Source organism: Marmota monax, unplaced genomic scaffold (genome assembly GCF_021218885.2).
Source record: "Marmota monax isolate L192 unplaced genomic scaffold, Marmota_monax_Labrador192_F-V1.1 WCK01_AAM20220418_F8-fsc00051, whole genome shotgun sequence".
Taxonomy (NCBI): domain Eukaryota; kingdom Metazoa; phylum Chordata; class Mammalia; order Rodentia; family Sciuridae; genus Marmota; species Marmota monax.
In genome coordinates, this window is record NW_026695202.1 from 6,876,965 (window position 1) to 6,896,655 (window position 19,691).

The 19,691-nt window shown below is 48.8% G+C and overlaps 1 protein-coding gene across 9 annotated transcripts in view; it reads right to left on the reverse strand.

Annotated features, from left to right (window-relative positions):
• The window catches only part of Large1 (LARGE xylosyl- and glucuronyltransferase 1), a 496,807-nt gene that overhangs the window by 344,732 nt on the left and 132,384 nt on the right, over positions 1-19,691 (reverse strand). For all 9 annotated transcript variants that reach the window (XM_058574193.1, XM_046429385.2, XM_058574197.1 and 6 more), the window contains one exon: positions 15,975-16,162. In XM_058574193.1, coding sequence (XP_058430176.1) covers positions 15,975-16,162 — 188 coding nt within the window. The remainder of the gene's footprint in view (positions 1-15,974; positions 16,163-19,691) is intronic.

A 19,691-nucleotide genomic window follows, 5' to 3' on the forward strand; every position in this document is an offset into this window, starting at 1 on the left:
GATGAGTAATATTCCATTGTGTATATGTACCACAGTTTCTTTATCCATTCATTTGTTGAAGGGCACCAAGGCTGGTTCCATAGTTTAACTATTATGAAGGGAGTGGCTATAAACATTGATATGGCATCTTTACTATAGTATGCTGATTTTAAGTCCTTTGAACACATACCAAGGAGTGGGATAACTGGGTTAACTGGTGGTTCCATTCTAAGTTTCTAAGGAATCTCCATACTGCTTTCCAGAGTGGATGCAACAGTTTGCATCCCACTATCAATTTTCCCACATCCTCACCAACATTTATTGATCTCTGTATTCTTGATAACTGCAATTCTGACTGAGTGAGATGAAATCTCAGTGTAGTTTTAATTTGCACTTCTCTAACCACTAGAGATGTTGAACATTTTTTCATATATTTGTGGACTGATCATACTTCTTCTGGGAAGTGCCTGTTCAGCTCCTTTGCCCATTGATTGGTTGGGTTATTTGTTTTTAGGCTGTTAATTTTGATTCTTTACATAACCTGGAGACTAATGCTGCATCTGAGGTGCAGGTGGCAAAGATTCTCTCTCATTCTGGAGGCTCTCTTCACACTCTTGACTGTTTCCTTTGCTGTGAAGAAGCTTTTTAGTTTGATTCCCTCCCATTTGTTGATTCATGATTTCACTTCTCGAGCTGCAGGAGTCTAAATAGCTCATGCCTTCACCCTGTTGTCCTTCCCACCTTGTTCCCTTAGAGGAGGTGCCTCACATGGGGCACCGTGTGTGTGAGGCCCCTGTCCTGTATCTGCTCACTCATCACAACCACCCCGGGCCAGGACTCCGAGCCCCCTTGCATGGACCATGAACTGAGGTTCAGAACATGCACAGGAGGGGCACATGAAGGCCACTGTAGAACCAGACCCAGAACCCAGGCCTTCCGAGGCAAGAACCCAGGCATGTCCTGCCGGGCACCTGGTGCGAGAATCACATGACAAGGCCACATCAGCTCTACTTCAACCACCTCTTTCTTTTGATTTTTGGGGAGTAGTGCCTACTCCACACCAGAAATGGACACTGGCACCTGATCTTTCTCATGAATAATGTCTCCCCCAGCACCCCACAAAGATGGCTTCTCGCTCTACCCAGCTTTGGGAATCAAGGGCTCCAACTCCCAGCAGGCTGGGGTGCTCACAGTCAGGCCTCTGTTCTGCTCTGGATGTGTCCTAAAGCGGCCATCCATTGCCTATCAAACATCTGTCCCCCAGGCCCACATTCCCTGAGGCCGACCCCTGGGGTCCTCCCAGTTGCTGTTCTTCTCTCGCCTCCCAGCTCCCAACAGCTCTACAGCGTGAAGCCTCCAGCTCCAAACCTGCCACTCCGCCCTCTCTCCCTGCTGCCTCGGCCACCATCTAAGTCCAGCTCACCTGGACTGTAGCTACCTGGGTGCCAGCTGGGCCTAAACCCCTGGCCCCCATAGATCATTCTCTACTCAACACAACCCTCAGAGGTGCTCAGGGCAGGCACGGCAGGTGAGGAAACGATGTCCTTGACTTATCAAGTGGCTATTTGGTGATGAAGTCCATTCAAGAAGCCAGCAACTTAATAGTCAAGCTATTCAGCATCCCCTGCCTTAATTTTCTCTCTGAGAGAAAGATGACATTATCCCAGCTTGACTCGCAGAGCGGCTGCCGAGACCCAGTGATGACACGAGTCCCAGCCCTGCCTGGCTGGGGAGCCCTGGGCCATGCGCGGAACCACGTCTTCTCGTTTTGTGTTTTTCCATCATGCCCTGCCAGCCACCAGTCCATGCCAACTGCATGCCAATGAAGTCTTTGCTTCATATTTATTGAGCAACAACTATGTGCCAGAAACAGATTTCTAACACTGTATTTTATTTGCAATTACAGAACTGAAGTTTATTGCTAAGTGACCTCATCAGAAGTGAAAGTCATAAAACAAGTAGCAGCAATTTACTGAAAGCCAAGTGTGTGCCAGTCGTCTTCCTCGCCACGTTCTGGAATGCTTCATCTGCACAGAGGGCATCACTGCTTCCGCTCACCCATGAGAAAGCTGAGAGCAGGGACGAGATGAGCCTGTGGTCACACAAGCGGCAAGAGCCCCCTGACTGCAAAGCCTGTGTCCCTTCCACTCCTGCTGACCTCTCTCCCATGAGGAAGACGCTCCTCAGTGATGGGCACTGGGAAGGAGATGCTCGGTGCTCACAGGACCCCTACCAATCTCCCTCCTGTCTTCCCAAGTGACATCATGCTCTGCAGGACCTCAGCCTGCTCTTAGTGGCTCAATGACCACCTTCACCATGATGCCCTCTTCTGCCCTCTGGCCATTTAGGCCCCCACGGTACCTTGTGTACTGTGTTCTTTTGGCACCAGCGGCACAGACGTACTTCTGGAGAGCTATGCCATCCGCAGCCCCAGGTCAAAGATCTTAGTCATCTCTATTCTCTGCTGACGGGACCAGGGCTCAGCATAGGCAGAGACTTGCATTGGCTCTTGATTGTGAAGGAAGGGACAGAGGAGTGGGAGGGAGGGGAGGTAAGAGGCCGAGCACACGGTGGGTAAGAACGGGCTCCCTGAGGAGCAAGCTCCCCGACACCCTGTACTTTATCTATAAAAGGGGTTAATGCCGGCACCTCCCCCAGAGATGTGTTTTAGAAAGGAGGCGAGTGCTTACAACAGCCCTCGTGGTGAAGACTGGTGAGGGTGAGCTCCTATTACCCTGTGCCAAGGACAGAGGGAAGGAATTGCCTCAAAGCCCGAAGGAGTCTAACACACTCACCTGGGACGGAACAGGAGAAAAAACGAAGAAGCTACAAAATTCAAGGGTCTCTTTCTGATTACTACCTGCCGTTGAAGTACCTGGAGAGCCATGTGGAGACTGGGGCAGAGAGGTGGACCACAGGGAAAACAGTCTCCTCTCTGTTCATCAGAGCCCTCTGAATAGAGAGAGATGTAAAAGTTCTGAAAATACTCTCTCCCTGAGATCCTAATCTGCCCCTTCATGCCACTCACCTCTGAGTGTTTACCCTAAACATGAAATTAAGCCACGGGTGAGATGCTGTCTCTCCCAAACCAGTCCCCATGGCCATGAAACAAGCTCCTGTGTGCACTCTGACAAAACCCAGATGTGCCCATGTTTGCTTCTGGGCTGGGGATTTGAAGAGTCCAGTAGCACAAACTGCCCCAGATCCCTCTTCAGTCAGTCAGCACAGCTTAGCAGAACGCAGAAGCAGAATAAACAGTAGGCACTCAATTAGTGCTTTTTTGTTGTTGTTGTTGTTCCAGGGATTGAACTCAAGGGCACTTGACCACAGGGCCACATCCCCAGCCCTATTTTGTATTTGATTTAGAGACAAGGTCTCACTGAGTTGCTTAGCACCTTGCTTTTGCTGAGGCTGGCTTTGAACTTGCAATCCTCCTGCCTCAGCCTCCCCAGCCTCTGGGATTACAGGCATGAGCCACCATGCCCAGCACATTAGTGCAATTATTTCTATGCAGAAAGGTCCAGAAGCCCCAGAGAGTAGCGAAAATCAGCTACCTAGAGGCTTCATGCCATCTTGGTCAAACATTCTAATTTAGCAAGAAAATAAACATCACCTTGAGACACTCATTTAAAACCCAGGTCCCCAAGCCCCTCCTAGTGGCAATGCACCCCATTTAGCAGATCTGAGCAGGACACTGCCTCTCCTTTCGTCATAGGTGTCCCAGGTGGGGACTCTACATTTTAAACAATGCCCCGGGTGACTCTCAGCATCTGGCGAATGTGGGAACCGCAGCTCTAGGAGACTCCTTGTAGGCAGGGAGAGGGTCTCTCTCTCAAGTTCCTCTTAACTTTAAACAGCAGATGAAGCAAGATCAGATCGGAAGGCATAAGCTTCCCAGGAGGGGTGCAGACAAGGAGGGAGACGCCAGAGCCCAGGGCTCCCATCCTACTCCCAGTGCCTGTGAGGGCTCTGCCACCCATCCTGAGCCACGCCCCTTTACCCACCACACTCCTCCTTTTCTCTCCAGTCACTAGCAGGCCAGGAAAGGCACCAGGCACCCTCGGCCTCCTGCCATTCCCTCTGCCTGAAGTGCTTTCCCTCCCACCCATCAGAGAGGCCTGCCCAGTCCACCCCAGGGAAAGAGCGCTTCCCCCTCTCACGCGCCCAAGCCCATCACCCGGCCACTTGTGTTGCCATGTCACCCTGGTTCATTTCTCTTGGCAGCCCTCACCCCAGTCAGCAGAGCGTGCATTTGTTACTCATCTCCCTGCACCCACTGATAGTAGGGTCCATTCATGTGGTCAGTGCTTCACCCCCGGGGCCCATGACAGTGCCTGGCTGTCTGTTAAAGGCGCCCCACTGTAAATGCTGTTGGGTGCAGGGAGGAGGCTTCATGGCTGGGGCTTCCTCCTAAGCTTCAATCCCCACCTTGGCTGGGCTCCCTCCAGGGAATCCAGACTCAGTGGAAATGGGACATAGAGTGCCCTCTGCTGGAGCAAAAAAGCCAAATAGCCATTATCTAAAGGTCTCACCACTGGCCAGAGCTCCTCCTCCCAGTGCTGATCTACACCCTCCACTCCTTTGCTTGATCAGGCTTTTGCTTCTGAGAGTGCAGTCAGCAGATCCAAAGCACAAGACCACCCTGCTCCTCCCCTCGGCGAGGCACGAGGGGCTCCTTTTTGTCTTCATAAAAACCTGCCACAAAGGTAGCAGCATCCTTGATTTTGGAGGACGCAGTTTGGGATGAGAGAGGAAAAGTGACTCCGCTGCGGACACAGAGCATGTAAAGGAATGTCTGGGCGCTAGAACCAGATGTGCTGATCCAGTGAAGACTCTCACTGGCAAATCTGTCAGGGAAGGGACTAAACTTTGCAACAGGGATGGCCCTTTCTACACTGTCACTCTTCAAAGTGCTCACAACTGGTCATTTACCTGTCTCCAAACCTGGCCATGCATTCACCATTCTCTGGGGGAGCATTTCTGTGTCCCAGCATCTCCTCTGTCCCTTTCTAAGGCCAAGGGAGGGCTACCAACGCCTGCAAATACACATGGATACCAGTGAACGAGGGTGGCCTGTCCCTGTCTTTCAGCTCTGGTTCTTTCTCAGTGACAAAGGAGAAGGGAACCGAGTGCCAACACACCCCATGGGCCAATTCATGGCCCAATTCTGCCACCCGGACTGCTAAGGCTGCATGCAGAGTGACCTTGCCGTCTCCGGGTCTCAGTCTCCTCGGCTAAAAAGCAAAGGGCTTTTGGACCAAGTGAGCGACCTTTTGCACCCTTCCAGGAGATGTCCCTGGATTCTGGGAAAATACAAGAAGGAAGGAAAATGCAGAATTACTGGACCACCACCCGGTACAGCAGGTGGTTTAGTTGGCTGGATGGGCCACACGCGACGCGCCCTTCTAATGGAGAAAAAACGGACCCACAAGGATGAGTAACCTGTCTATTGTCACCCTGTGATTTAAATGGTGTGGCTAAAATTTAAACTCGGGCCTGCTCGTCCTTAGGGGACATGGTCACCTCACCATCACTCTGCCCTATATAAAGTCCTTGTGTGGTGCTCAAGGTTTTATCTGCTCAGGTTCTGAGCCTGCTGGCTGATTCTGACTGTCCGTCCCCGCTCTTAATTGTATGAGTCTACGGCAGAAACAAAATGCAAATTGCATTAAAGGACTAATCAAATTTTCTGTTCCGATTGGCTTAGAATAATCCGGCTAGCCACAGAACACAGTCAGCCTTTCCATCCAAGACAGCAGCCCCCTGTCACTCATCTCAGGGTTGGCCTTGTCCTTGTCTAAAACTGGAGCGACTTGACTTTCAAGTGACATCCCCCAGCTGTTTCTACATCCGCAAGTTCCTGGGAGTCTGCAGTGCACCTTTTCAGACAGGCCAGCTCCCTACTGACCAGACGGGGGGGCTTTAGTCAAACTGCTTAACATCCCAGAGACTCAGTGTCCCCACCGATGAAATGAGACAAGTGTGAAGTTGTCTGGCAGAATAAATGACTACGTGCAAATCGCTAACCCAGCAGCAGGCAGGGAAAGCCAAAAGGAGTCAACTCAAAATGGAGCCAGGCAAGGTCAACAAGCAACACAATTAGACGCCAGAAGGCCTGTCTTCTCCATTCTTGATGTACAACCTCAATGTGGGGGTGACCCAGGAACGGGCAAGGAAGGATGGAGCAACTGGCACCTTCAAGCAAAGGAATGGCTGTCACCAAGTTCCAGCTGATGGCTGTTGCAATGAAACAAATGTCTGGTTTTTCTAGACCTCCCCCCCCCTTTTTTTTTAAGGAAAGGAAAAATCCTGGTTTTTATTGGCAATCTCCCAATATTTAACTGTTAGCAAGGAATTAATAAATGGTAAAAACCATGGGCAGGCCATATTCAACACAACTGCTGGCGAGATGCAGCCAAATCTGTTTCACAGGCCATCAGTGGAAACAGCTCTTCCCTTTTCCAGTCTGGTTGTAGCTTCAACAGTGCATTTTCTTTACAGTTCCCAAATCTTCCACAATACAGTTTCCTATCTTTTTTCCAAGCACAAGGATCTTATGCAGATACATGTTTATTGACTGATGCAGCTGGAAACAGCCATATCTACTGTGGCTCAGGGTGCATGTTAAGCAATAATAACAGCATCTTAATATTAACTGGAGCTATGATATTGCCACCGTCCTAGTAGGAATGCTGCTGTGGATGAAAACACTCATTCAGAAGAAGGATTTGATGAACGAATTTCAGATCTTGAGGTCAATGGTCTGATCAAACTCTCCTACAGTGAATATCTGTCCAAACAGTGAAGTATATCAGGAAGGAAAAGAGGGCGTGCAGTTATGCCGAAGCATTGAACATCAATCCCCAAAGAAAAGTTTCATGCTTAAGAAGCATTTGAATTTCAAAGTTAAATAGCAACATCAATTCATAAATCCCAAAGGTGAGTAAAATTCCTCTCATCTAAAAAGACTGCAAAACCTACCAAATCACTTCAGATTTAGCTACTTACTTAACTACCTGGATTTGCATAGGCTTAAAAAACAGAATCGCATACCCTGAAAAGTCAGCCCATCATAAGTGAACTACCTGGTGAGTTACCAGAAAGTGACACACCTGTACAGTCATCTCAAAGGTTAAAAAGGAAGTTATTAACAGCAGCCTGAAGTCTTCCTGCTGCCCCAGGGCGGTCCACCATGTGGACTGGTAGGGACCTCCAGCAGGCTCAGAACCTGAGCAGATAATGAACTTAATGGAGTTGGAATCACTCGATCTTTATTAGCTTGTGTCTTCTTCATTGCTCAACACTGTATCTTCATTTTCCTGCTTCACACCACTGCACTACATAAATACGAAACTATTCATGTACCTTACTACTCATGGACACACTCTAATTTCCAGTTTGTGCACTACCATAAGTAACGCCGACGTGAACCTTCAGGACGAGTCCTTTGTGCACAAGTACACTCACTCCTGTGTGCTGCATTGCTGGGGAGAGAACGGATGTGTCAAGGGGCACGCTTGGCTTTACTTGATCAAGCCACAGAGCTTCCCAAGGCAGCTATACCAATGGCCATCTTTTAGTTAACATTAACCCACTTACTCAATCATCAAAAGGTCTCCCTGAATCAAGCATCCTTCTTTTGTCAAATTGGTCCCCCAAAACCAAAATAAATGAAATCACCACCAGGACTTCCAGACCTTCCTTTTTAGAAAACCTTAACCCACCATTGGTTACTGATTAGATGCCTGTGACACACATATTATTATGACGCCAAATTCTATAGTCAATTCACAATGATACATCTGAACATGATGCTTTTTTCAGGGGATGGGAACTTTGTTGGATATTTAAATATCAAATTAAGATCAAAGCTCTGTAAACTCCAGGAAGGATAAGATAATTCACATAAGAAGTGGTTGGTACAATGTCCTTCACTTTGTCCCTAAAGGACAAAAGAATGGAAAGGATGCAGGAGAAGGTGTCCTGATCACTATAACCTGTGAATGTCACCTCATATGGCAAAGGGACTCTGCAGGTACATTTCAACCCAGGATTTCACGACAATATGATTATCCTGGATAATCTGGGTGAGCCCCACATAACCACAGGGTCCTTACAAGAAGAAGGCTGAGCAGCCAGGCACGGAGGTGCACACCTGTAATCCCGGCAGCTTGGGAGGCTGAGGCAGGAGGATCATGAGTTCAAAGCCAGCCTTAGCAATGGCGAGGCGCTAAGCAACTCAGTGAGGCCCTGTCTCTAAATAAAATACAAAATAGGGCTGGGGATGTGGCTCACTGGTCAAGTGCCCCTGAGTTCCATCCCTGGTACCAAAAAAGAAAAAAAAGAAGAAGGAGAAGGAGAAGGAGAAGGAGGAAGGAGGAAGGAGGAAGGAGGAAGAAGAAGAAGAAGAAGAAGAAGAAGGAAGAAGGAAGAAGGAAGAAGAAGGAAGAAGGAAGAAGGAAGAAGAAGAAGAAGAAGAGTGAGTCACAATCAAAGAGGGGGAAGTGTGGATAGAAGCCGAGACCCAAGTGAGGGCAAGATGCTACTCTGGGCTCTGGAGATAAGGAAGGAGCCCTGGGCAAGGGCTGTGGGCAACCTGAGAAGCTAATACAGGTCAGAAGCTGGAGTTTTCCCTGAGACTCCAGAAGAAACCAGCCCCAGGACATCCTGACTTGAGCCCAGGGAGAACAGTTTTGGACTTCTTACCACTGAAAGGAATGTGGGTATTTTTTAAGATACTAAGCTTATGGTGATTTATTACAATAACCATAGGAAACTAAAAGAGAATTTCTCCTTATCTGAGGGGGACATGTTCCCAGACCCCCAGGGGATGCCTAGACCTGCAGGGAGTACAGAGCCCTGGGGATACTATGATTTTCCTGCACACACAGACACCAATTTAATGCCTTTTCTATTTGAATGAAGCACGTATCAGGCTCTGTGGTCATAACTTTTGCAGTTTGAGGTGTGACAGCAAAACGAGCGTACATTTCTTCTTATTTCTGTACAATTTTACAGAGAGAAGATTCATTCTTACTGCAGATATTAGCAATGTCAGCATTCAACTTTATTTTTTTCTTAGTGGAGACTTTTCACCCTTTCACTTAAAGTACTTCATGGATTTTTTTGGCCTGTGCAAACTGAAATCACCACTAATTTTGTACTTTGGGGCCATTATTAAATAAAATAAAAGTCACTTAAGTGCAAGTAATATGACACTGAAACAGTCAATCTGATAATTGAGACAGAGACAAAGTGGCTAATGGGTGGGTAACATATACAAGGTGGATCCACTGGACAAAAGAATAATTTGTGTCCTGGACAAAACAGCAAACTGAGTGAGATTTCACCATACTACTCAGAAGGGTGTGCAACTTATAAATTGTTAGCTGGGGGTACTGCTGCACAGCTGTAATGTCAACAGCTTGGGAGGATAGATCAGAAATTCAACGCCAGTCTAAGCAACTTAGCAAGATCCTAAGCAAATTAGTGAGGGCCTATCTCAAAAAAAAAACAAACAAACAAAAAAAAACAATACAATACAATAAAAAGGATGGCGATGTGGGGTTCAGTGGTAAATCTCCTCAGGGTTAAATTCCCAGCACCAAAAAACAAAACAAAACAAAACAAAAAAAGAACAAGACCCAAAAAAAGATTTGTAAATTCTTTATTTCTACGATTTTCCATTTAATATTGCCAGGCTACATGACAGGCTACAGTTGTCTATGAGTAACTTAACTGGGTAAAAGGGGGAACTACTATTTGAGCTAGGAACTAGAATTTAAAACAAAACAAAAAAACAGGTTCCCTGATTCCTGGTCCAAGATCTTGTTATAAGCTCTTCCAGAAGATTCAGCCAAGTGATCCACTGGTCATTTTCTCCACTCTGCAGAAGGGCCAATATTATCTTAAGATTGAAGGTTGGGTACAAGAAAAACAGAGGTCATCGCAGCAACCCCCTCACAACCAACAAAACTGAGGCGCTCCACTGTCCTTTTGGATGCCAAGACTTCCATGAGACTCTTTCTTGGTTCTTTCAGGAACACTATAGTAATCGCTGCCCCACTGTGCGCTGTGGCCCTGGAGCCATGATGCCACTGACTCTCAGCTTCACATTTGCATTCTCTGTAAAATTTGCTCAAGTTCAGCACTAACAGCTATTAAGCACTAGCTAGAAGAGCTCTTCATTTTTGATCCATTAAAAAAAATCAATACAACTTTTATATTACACTTTGCATTTCATTTTGCATTTAGCATCTTGGGTTCTTATACCCCCTAATATCCTTATTAAGTGATACATCCAGACCATCAGCAGGAAGGCAGAAATGGGCTCTGCTGCCATCACAGCTGCCACGTGGCCTAGCCTCTGGGGATACTGAAGCCCCAGCAAATTATTCACTCTTGCCTCTATAGTCTGAGTTCACAAAGCTTCCAGCACATTCTCTGGGCTGAGGAATGGGGGCAGTGCACACAAACCTGGGACAAGCCCACCTTGGATGAAATGTATTCCTTCTCCCCTACTCTGCACCTGTGCCCTGAGACTCTCAGAATAATAATGTAAATAAAAAGCTTTAGCTTAGAACTCATTGGTCCTCAATCTAACTCTGCAACATGGTCAGACGGCAGGACCCCCTTCCTTTCTTTTGAAATTTATTGTGATGACTCTCAAACACGTTCATTCCAAGAGCAGTTTGAGTTGACAGAACACAGTGACCCACGGTTATAGGAAAGACACAGTGTTCAAAATGAATATTCTACATTTGCTCCTGAAGCTGGCTTTAAATGTTCAGCACTGCAGGCTCTGAAGACATCCGCTTTCAAATAAGGCACCACCCTCCCTGACCTGCTACCCCTACCATGGGAGGCTTCTCACCAGCTGTTTGAGTTATCGGGGGGCAGCAGGTGTGAACAATGTTACCAATGGCTTTGAAGCCCCCACATGATACCTCAGTGATAGCTGAACTCCTCCCCTTGAAAGGACCTTACCCCACAAATAAAACCTACCATCCCACCAGAAAAGGTGATTCTGGTGGAAAGGAGCAGGCAGATCTGAATCCAAATGGAACTGATCATGGGTGGGATTGCTCAAGTCCAAGAATTCACATCACAGCCCAAAGGAAGGAGAGGTTCTGAGGGCCACATCCCCAGGTCTCAAAATCACAGATGCTCATGGCTCTGGAAGCCCAGTGGTGCTTGTTCCCCTTAAGCAAGGGAAGTGTCGCTCCAGGTGGTGTTTGGAAGGAAGAATCCTTTCCAGCCAGCGTTTAGCAAAGACCCACTCGGGGTGAACGGTGAGGGCGGGGGGCGCTGGAGATGGAATGGCCAAAACTGACACTTATCACAAGAAAGTCCCCGGCGAGTGGACATCACACCCCATCAATGATGAATGCTGGCTTCCACATGAGGCTGATATTAGGGAGAAATGACAGGGAATGTGGGCACTGAAGGAGTTAGTGTGGCAGGGCAGACAATGGAGGGACATCAGGAGAGCACAGCAGCACTAGGAGCCACCAGTCAACAGCAGCTGCCAGAGACCAGGACCGGAGGCGGCAGGAAGGGGCATCCCAGGGATGGCGGGAGGAGGGAGAAGCAGGAGGACAACACTTCAAAGTGCAGAGCGGAAGTCTCCGTGGCTGGGCGGTCACTGAGATAGAGGAGGGGGACGGCGGGTAGCGGGGAGAAGTGGGGAAGGTGGGTCTAGGAACTTGGGGTTAAGGTCCAGCAAAAACACCACCCGATTAGCATCCTTCACCTGCAGTCATGTTGTAGGGACAGCCGAGGCAGGGCACCGAAGGCAGCAGGAAACAGTTTTGTTTGGCTGCAGCCAGGTTCAGAGGGCACAGCTTTTGCTGTAATCAGTCAATCCCCTGAACCCCGAGTTCAGGGAGTTTCGGAGTTTTATATCCAGCGTGTAAGGGGAGGGGCTCAGAAGTTCACAGTCTGCAGAAGTTCACATAAAAGCAGCTTTTTCTCTCTCTGTTCTGGGCAAGTTAACTCTTCAAGGACAACACCTGAGAAGGGGAGAGCTTCTTCTCCCCTCTCTTTCCTCCCCCTGCCAGCTGTCACCATGGAGCCCAGTTATTAACTTACCTTAAAAATGTAGACATCTCTGTGAAGCCCAGCTCAAGGCCAGAGGCCTTGTTTGCACAGTTCTACAAAGTACTATATTGGATACATGTTTGTGATAAACCTGTAAGGGGTGTCCAGCACCTGGAGTCTGGAGTGCTGGTATCTTCTCGGCCAGTGGCCAAGTAAACAGGGTGACATAAAAATAGGAAGTTTATCTACATTGGACTCTTGCAAAGACTCTTTTGCTGACAGTCCTAAAATCAGCCATGGTGAAGATTTCTGGAGAAGCCCAGTTAAGACTTTCCTGTGGAGAAAGGGAGTGCCACTTCAGTCACTTGGCCATTGACAAATGGCCCCGGGAGCCAGGATCTCACCTCCTCCCCACTTGCAGGAGATCTATTAGGAAGGGCCTTCTCACCTCAGGGCCATGTCTGCTTCCCCATCAGTCTTATGCACTGACCCTGGTCCCACGCTTAGGACAAATCTCCTCCCACTCCCTCTCCTGTCATCCCCCCCGCAAGTGGAGAAAGTGTCTAGTTATTCCAATTACATCAGCCGCTCAGAATCCCAGCCCTGTCTGTAGAGGTTGGCAGCCCCACACACGGGCTTCATGTGGACAACTTCATTCCACACTGAAGGAGACAAGTGGCACCACTGTGCCCAAGTCACTCAGCTAACCTAGCTGACCTGTCCCCCAGCCTGCCTGGCCTGACCCCATCAGCTCCCTCCCCTCCTACTGTGCTGCTCCAGGTAATCCAACCCTTAACCTCAGAGCTGGAAGCAGCTGCATCCCAGAGGGAACGCCTGGCTCTGCTCTCAGGAGACCTTGAAATTAAACAGGCTTAAAAAAAAAAAAAAAAGTGAACCCCCACACGGTGAGAGTCGTGTGGTTATGAATCCAGGCAGCAGCTCGGCCCTTATTTGTGGCTTCACCTGCCACAAAGTCAAAACTCCAGGGTGTCAATAAAGAGACCACAAGGCCACGGTGATGCCCAGTTCCCAAGAGGAGCCTCTCTGCAGGCCCAGGCGTCCTGGCCATCAGCAGGTACTCTGTGGAGGACAGCCTTTGGGTAACTCCTCAGCCTCTTCTGGGGTCCCCAGTCAGGTCACAAGGGCCAACCTGTGCACTTGCCCCCTTGCTGGACTCCCTCCCTCGACGCAGGACACCTGCTAGTGTATTTTTCACAGCGTTTCTCTCCCTCCTGGGCAGCTTGTTCCAATTTTGGACAGATGATCTTCATCATGAGGACCTTGACATCGGGCTCCCTGCACACCCCTCCACAGACTTGGGGGCCACCAGAGCGATCCTCAGCTCTTTCAGGTGACAGCCTCTGACTATTGGCTGAGGCTGACCAGGTACACCCTGAGCCTCGGCCGCTCCGGCATCAGCAGCCCTGGTTCTTTCTGCTGTTCCGTGTGTGACCAGGTTTGGAGGGCACTGCCATGCACCTGAGCGGGCCGACTTGTCTAGATCGTTTTAACAGCATGGAGCCCAGAAAGAAACGCAGCAGCCCATCTGTGGACTAACTGCCGGGTTCAGAGGCCTGTAGCTGGACACTTCTATTAAGGTGCCCACACGCCCAACCCCTGCATCATGCAGTCTGTGACGCCCCTAGCATGGGTTTAGTCTTCAGTGTCCTGTGGATAGTATAATCCAATCTGTGTGTGTCACCTGCAGTATTTCCTCAATGCTCCCAATTTCCCTTAATTATCTGCCAATCTGGCGAATCACACTAAGCCAGTGACCACTGTCACTCCAGCACCCAGGGCTGGGCCTGGAGCATGACATCCCTGGGTCTTTAATGTCAAACCATGAACACAAATCATGAGTTCCTGGCTCCACCTCCCGTCTCTGCTCTCTGGGAACCCACACCATCGGCCACAGGTGGCCACCCTCCCTCAGCCTCACTTCATGTTTCAGGCAACCCCCCATCACCTTATAACCTGGAAAATTGTGACAGGGCTCAGGGTTCCCTCATCAGTCTCCACCAGCCACAGGGGCTGGTTTCAGTACTATAACTCAGGCCAACCAATGAGAAGCAATATTGGGCAAGGAGAAAGAAGGTGTCCTTTTTCTCTTGGAATTGGTGAAGATAATATGAAAACCACAAACTGGCTCTATGTAGGAAAATTCACCCTGAGAGAAACCAACAGAGAGAAGAAGAACGGTCCAACAAAGGGATACAGAAAGACCTGGCTACCAAAACATCTTTTGAGCCCCTGGATCCAACCCTACCTGATATCTGAGCACAAATCAAAATTCAACAACTTTCCTACAGAAAAACATGTGACACTCTTGTCACACCCCTTTCCCAAATCGAACACCTGAGTGAAGCCCAATCTATAGAAAAATATTAGACTCTTGAGTCTAACGGGGGCTCCCTTGTGACTGGCTTGGAGGCCTTGGGCAGATCACCAAAACCTAGATGCCATCTGTAAAACAGGGATATTAACTAGGATCTGTGTAGGGTCATTGTGAAGAAAGACTGGGGTATTTAGTCCTCGCAAGGCCTGGCCCTAAGAAGAGCTCACAATACTCGATGTTCACACTGTGGCATCGGCACCGCCACCATTATTGTTCGGTGACTATAATGAAAACCAGTTTGGTTACCCTGCAGAGCGGCGGTGTCTCCTCTCATTACACCGACAGGAGCCCAGTGGCCTCAGTGCTCTGTTGTAAGGCCTCCTCCTCGCCCTCTTGGGGAGCATGCTTCCTCCTGTCTCTTCTAAGTAGATCAACAGCCAGGTGCCCTTCCTCTGATCCCTTCACAGAAGTTCACCATCCAATGCCTGGGCATACCCTACTCCATCTGGCAGCTCAGATGACCAGTCCAGGGATGTAGCTAAGGGACTGGAGCCGTAACAGGGGTGTGACACTGGGCCCCAGCACTGGGCTGGGAATCCTGACCCTCCCTGCTGTGCTAGCACACAGCTAGCTCCCTCCACCTTGCTCCCATTCACTCTGGCGAACTCAAAGCCCATCTCAGGAAGGGAAGAGGAGCTCCTAATTAAAAGGTAGCCTTGAGCTGTCAATAAAATTATGCATAAAAGAAATGTTTTAAAACATGGAAGTGACTTCCTTGAGTTATATTTTACTTTGAGTGTTTTTTTCCCTTATCATTCAAGTATGGGGGAGAGAAATATAAAGAAAGTCTGCACCTCAACATCGCCATTCCTTCTCCCCAATGCTGGGGCGCCATCTTGGAAACCCAAAACACTGCCCTGCATTTGAGATAGCTATCTGGAAAAATGGCGCGTCCAGTCTTTCCTGTGGACCTCTGGAGAGTGCCAGGGATGGTCATTTGTATTTATCTCTTTGAGGAGGGCCACTCTTTCTTGCATCCTGTGCTGGGCTTCTCGGGATGATGGATCATCTTCCCTCCCCAGTCCAGGCCTGACACTCCAACAGACCTCTCCCACGGCAGCCCCGCTTCCTCTAGCAGAACATGCACCGCTGTGTGTGGGAACCATTTATTAAGCTCCCTTCTCCTCCAGCAGCCCTGGGGTGTCCAGCACTGTTATCTCCCCATCCATCTCAGCACAAGGTTGAATGCGGACATCAGATAACACCAAAAGGCTGAATGTGTGAAGAAATGAATGAGCAGGTGGATGGGAGAGTGGGACACTGTCTCCCCAAAGACCTGGTTATTCCCCACGGTTCAACCTCCCCCACCATCAACACAGTGAGCCGTCCAACCCAAGGGTGCTGGACTCGGTGTGCCCACCATCTGACCTCACATTGGTGACTGTCTCCCAGCCACCTGTGCAGCCTCAGCCAGGTCCTTTCCTGGGACCAGGCATCCATTCTGACCTTCTACCAAATGCGACCTTGCCATCAGATGGCCCTGAGGTCCTTTCTAGGACCCTCTGACAGCCAGTCTTCCCTTCCTTCCCTCCTTCCCTCTCTCTTTGTCTTCCCTTCTTACCTTCGAAGCTCCCAGCAAACAAGTAAATCCAGGTGATGGCCGGGATACAGAGCAGAGTCAAAGAGGCAGCCAGGAATTTCCGTCTCCCTCTGCAGATCCCCAGCATCCTCTCAGAAGTGGCAATCCCTAATCCCAGCACCGTGTCTCTGTCCGGAGCATGAAGTCCTCGGCCTCCCTCATAATACTTTCTGAAAGGAAGAGCAGAGAGGGAAGGCTGAGTCCTTGGCATGATACCTGGACGCAATCAGCAGAGGAGAACCGTCCCACAGATCCTGGATTAAAGAGTTCTCTGGTGGATGACTTCCTGCTCATCTCTGTCACAAGAGATGACAGAGGTGGCTGCAGTCTATCCAAACGGAGGCAGTTAAATACATAAATAAGGGTCTCTGTAAGGGCCCTCCAGAGCATGCATATGCACAGGTGCTTCTGACACAGGTTAAAGGAGAATTTAGTTGGCACCTGTTACCTACCAAATACCAGCCAGGTGCTATGTTTTCACAGACTAGAACACAGGTGAACGTCAAAGAGCGTAACCTAAGGAGACAGACCAACAAAAGACATGGGAGCTCCGAGAATGTGACAATCAAGAATTTCACAGACCACTATGAAGAGCAGGTGCAGGTACTGATGGATTCCTGCGTGATCAAGATGGCAGATGGTCCCTGTCGCCCGTCAGAGGGACTGTCAAAGGCCCCTGAAGCAGCACAGGAGCACATGCAAAGAAAAGGAGATCAGCTGGGCCACAGCATCCACCTGCATGCACCTGAATCCCAATCAGCGCTGAAAATCTAAACACCAGTCAGGGGGGACGGCCTTCATAGCTTCTACCTTTGATAAGGGAAGAAGAGCTATGTCCATAGAAGTATGGCAATGACTAGAATGTGCAGAGCACAGACAGGAACAAACAGATAATCTCTATCCAGCCTGTCCTTAGACCAGGGCAGAAATCTGGCCATGATGTTTTAAAACAAGAGAGGAAGTCAAGTCACATGGAGCAGAGAGCCGTGATCTTCCACCTGAATATCTGATCATAAAACCATGTGTATGACATGGAAATGGAACCCACAGGCCACAAGGTCTCATCTCCACCAATCCCTAACAGAGGTGTCACATGTCTACAGCTGGCGCATACACCCACTTGGACTCCCTGACAGAGGAGAACCACCCACTGAGGACAGTTACAGAATACTCCCAACTCCCAAAGAACTGCTGTCTGTGAAATCGCCGCTTTGGGTGTCTGCTCCTGTATTCCTACGGGTACCCTCCTCTCTGCCACCACCTCTGGGCTCCCCTGCGGTGGTCTAGAGGCACTGCCTCCTTTCCCCACCAGCCTCGGAGTTTCCAAAAGAGCTCTGGATTTTCCCCACCCCATCTGATCCTCCTTGCCCCTTAAGACTCAAGCAGACAGCCTGTCGCCTGCAGACGCCCGATACTCTTCTGTTAAAGGGAAAACGGAATCAGATTCTAACCAGGGCGATGCTCTCAAGCGTCAGGAGCTTGTGTTCAGCGTGTCGCAAGCGGTAAACACCTAATGGGGCCCATCTCGCCTGTCCACCCCGGGCTTTCTTCTGCAGTCAATGGAATGCAATTTTCTAAACGTCCTTCTTTTGAAACAGATGAAAGACCCCAGGGCTGGAGGGGGTGAACTAGAAAGGGAAACTCAAAAAGCAAAATCCTCTTGAACCAAGAATGTTGACTGGAGAGAAGTCCCCCCAGGGGACTGGAGCTGGGGACGACAACAGACCTTGCCCACACACTCCACAAGTCACAGAGAATAAGGGCCACCAAGCTCCAAGACTGTGGGCAGAGGAAGTGGGGGGGCAGCGGGGAGAGGGCAGTGCCCTCAGACAGAGAGGTTCAAGTCCAGCTACTGGCTCCACTGGCTGGCTCCGGTGGCCTTCATTTTATTCCTCTATCAACGGAAGCAGAGCTATAGATGAATTTAGGCTTTGGGGGAATGCAGCATGGGAACCGAACTCCACTGAGTTCATAACACAGAATGTTATTAATATTTAAATAACATTTTTAAAAAATAACCCTCTAAGATACTCGTTTCCCCGCTTTCTCCATCTGCTGAAGTTAATTTCAAATTGCACGATTTGTACAGAGTTTTGAAACAGAGTCTTCGGAGGTTGGCCTTTTGCGATAACACTGGGATCTCCCATTAAACCCAGCAGGCAAAAAATCTTCCTTCGTGGATTTGACTTCCCAGTGACACCTCTGTGTACTAAAAATAGGTTTTAAGGAAAATCTCAACTGATATCAGACGCTATTCCAGGAAGTCAACATGGGAATCCACTCAAGAAGAAGGAAGGACCAGGAGGTCAGCTGAATTCCATCCCAAAAAGTGCAAATGTGGATAGGAGGAAGGCCAGCCTCCAACCAGCTACCTCCATTGCTTCCAAGTGGACAGGAGATCCCCCACCTGCTATCCCAGGTGTCCCAGAGGCCTCACGAAGCATTCCTGCCTCAACTCCAACATCCAACTCCCTGCCCAGCATGGTCAGTTAGAAAAATCTACCCCATCTGTCTTCTCCCCTCTGCCTTCACCAATGGAAAACACGTGTATGAAGAATAGTGGAGGAACCACGGATCTGTTAAGCCACAAGAGCAGGATTTGAAGCTCAGTGACTGACAATCACATGTACCCCTCTGTCCAAAGTAATACTATACAGATGGGCTAATAGCTACATATTTATACATACCAAAAAAAGGATTTACATATTGAAAGTTATCACTGGATATAGATTTTGAATAATTTCATAGTATATGAATATACATTTCCCAAGTTTTATACAAGAAGCATGCATTGCTTTTATAATTTAGAACTACATAAAAACTTAAATCACTATGTCTTGTTATACTGCCTGCAACTCAAAATACCTCGGTGCAGACCCTGAGGTCTATCTGGGATGAGCCTTAGTTTCCACCTAGGTGCAGGGAGTCAACATCTGTAGTATCCTAATTCGGAACACACCCTCCAGGGGTGCAGTTTACCATTTGAAAGACTCCAGTCAGAAACCCACATTCCAAGTGTCTGCTCCAGCTACTTCCCATCAACACCAGAGGCTGTCTTTTAATTAGCATCATGGATGTTAGAAATGACTTTTTTCACGGGTGCGTTGTCTAGACATGCTGCACCTGAAGAGGTTGCAAATGTCGGTGGAAAAAAAAATAAATCTAAGAAATGAAATGGCCCAAACACTTCAGAATCACTTAGGATCCCAAACCCATCCTAGCTGCACACAGTAATTGAAGGATGAGGGCCACTTATTCCTACTGAAGATCTGATGAATACTGTTACTCACACCATGTCACCCATTCCTTCTAGAAGGTACTGTAACGTTGCCTAAAACCAGCTCGACTTCACTGAGGTTATAAGGAAATGGGTACTTTTTCTTTTAGGAACTCTGCTTCAGCAAACCCTACAGCAGCAAACCCCCAACAGCTATTAGTTTCTTAATTATCGTTGTTTGCATTGTAACTATCATGACATCATGCCTTTCCCTTGGCTGTCCCCTCAACCCTGGCCCTGTCTTGAATACCTTCCTTTCTCGCCTGGGGCTGGGGACAACTTTCAAGTCCTTGCTCCTCCTCTCTGAGGAGGCCAGTCCTGGAGGCTCTGCTTCCCTGGGAGTCTAGACTCTATCTGGAGTCAGTAGCACATCCCAGATCACTTTATTGCCATCCACCCCTTTCCTGTGCAGTAGCTAAACT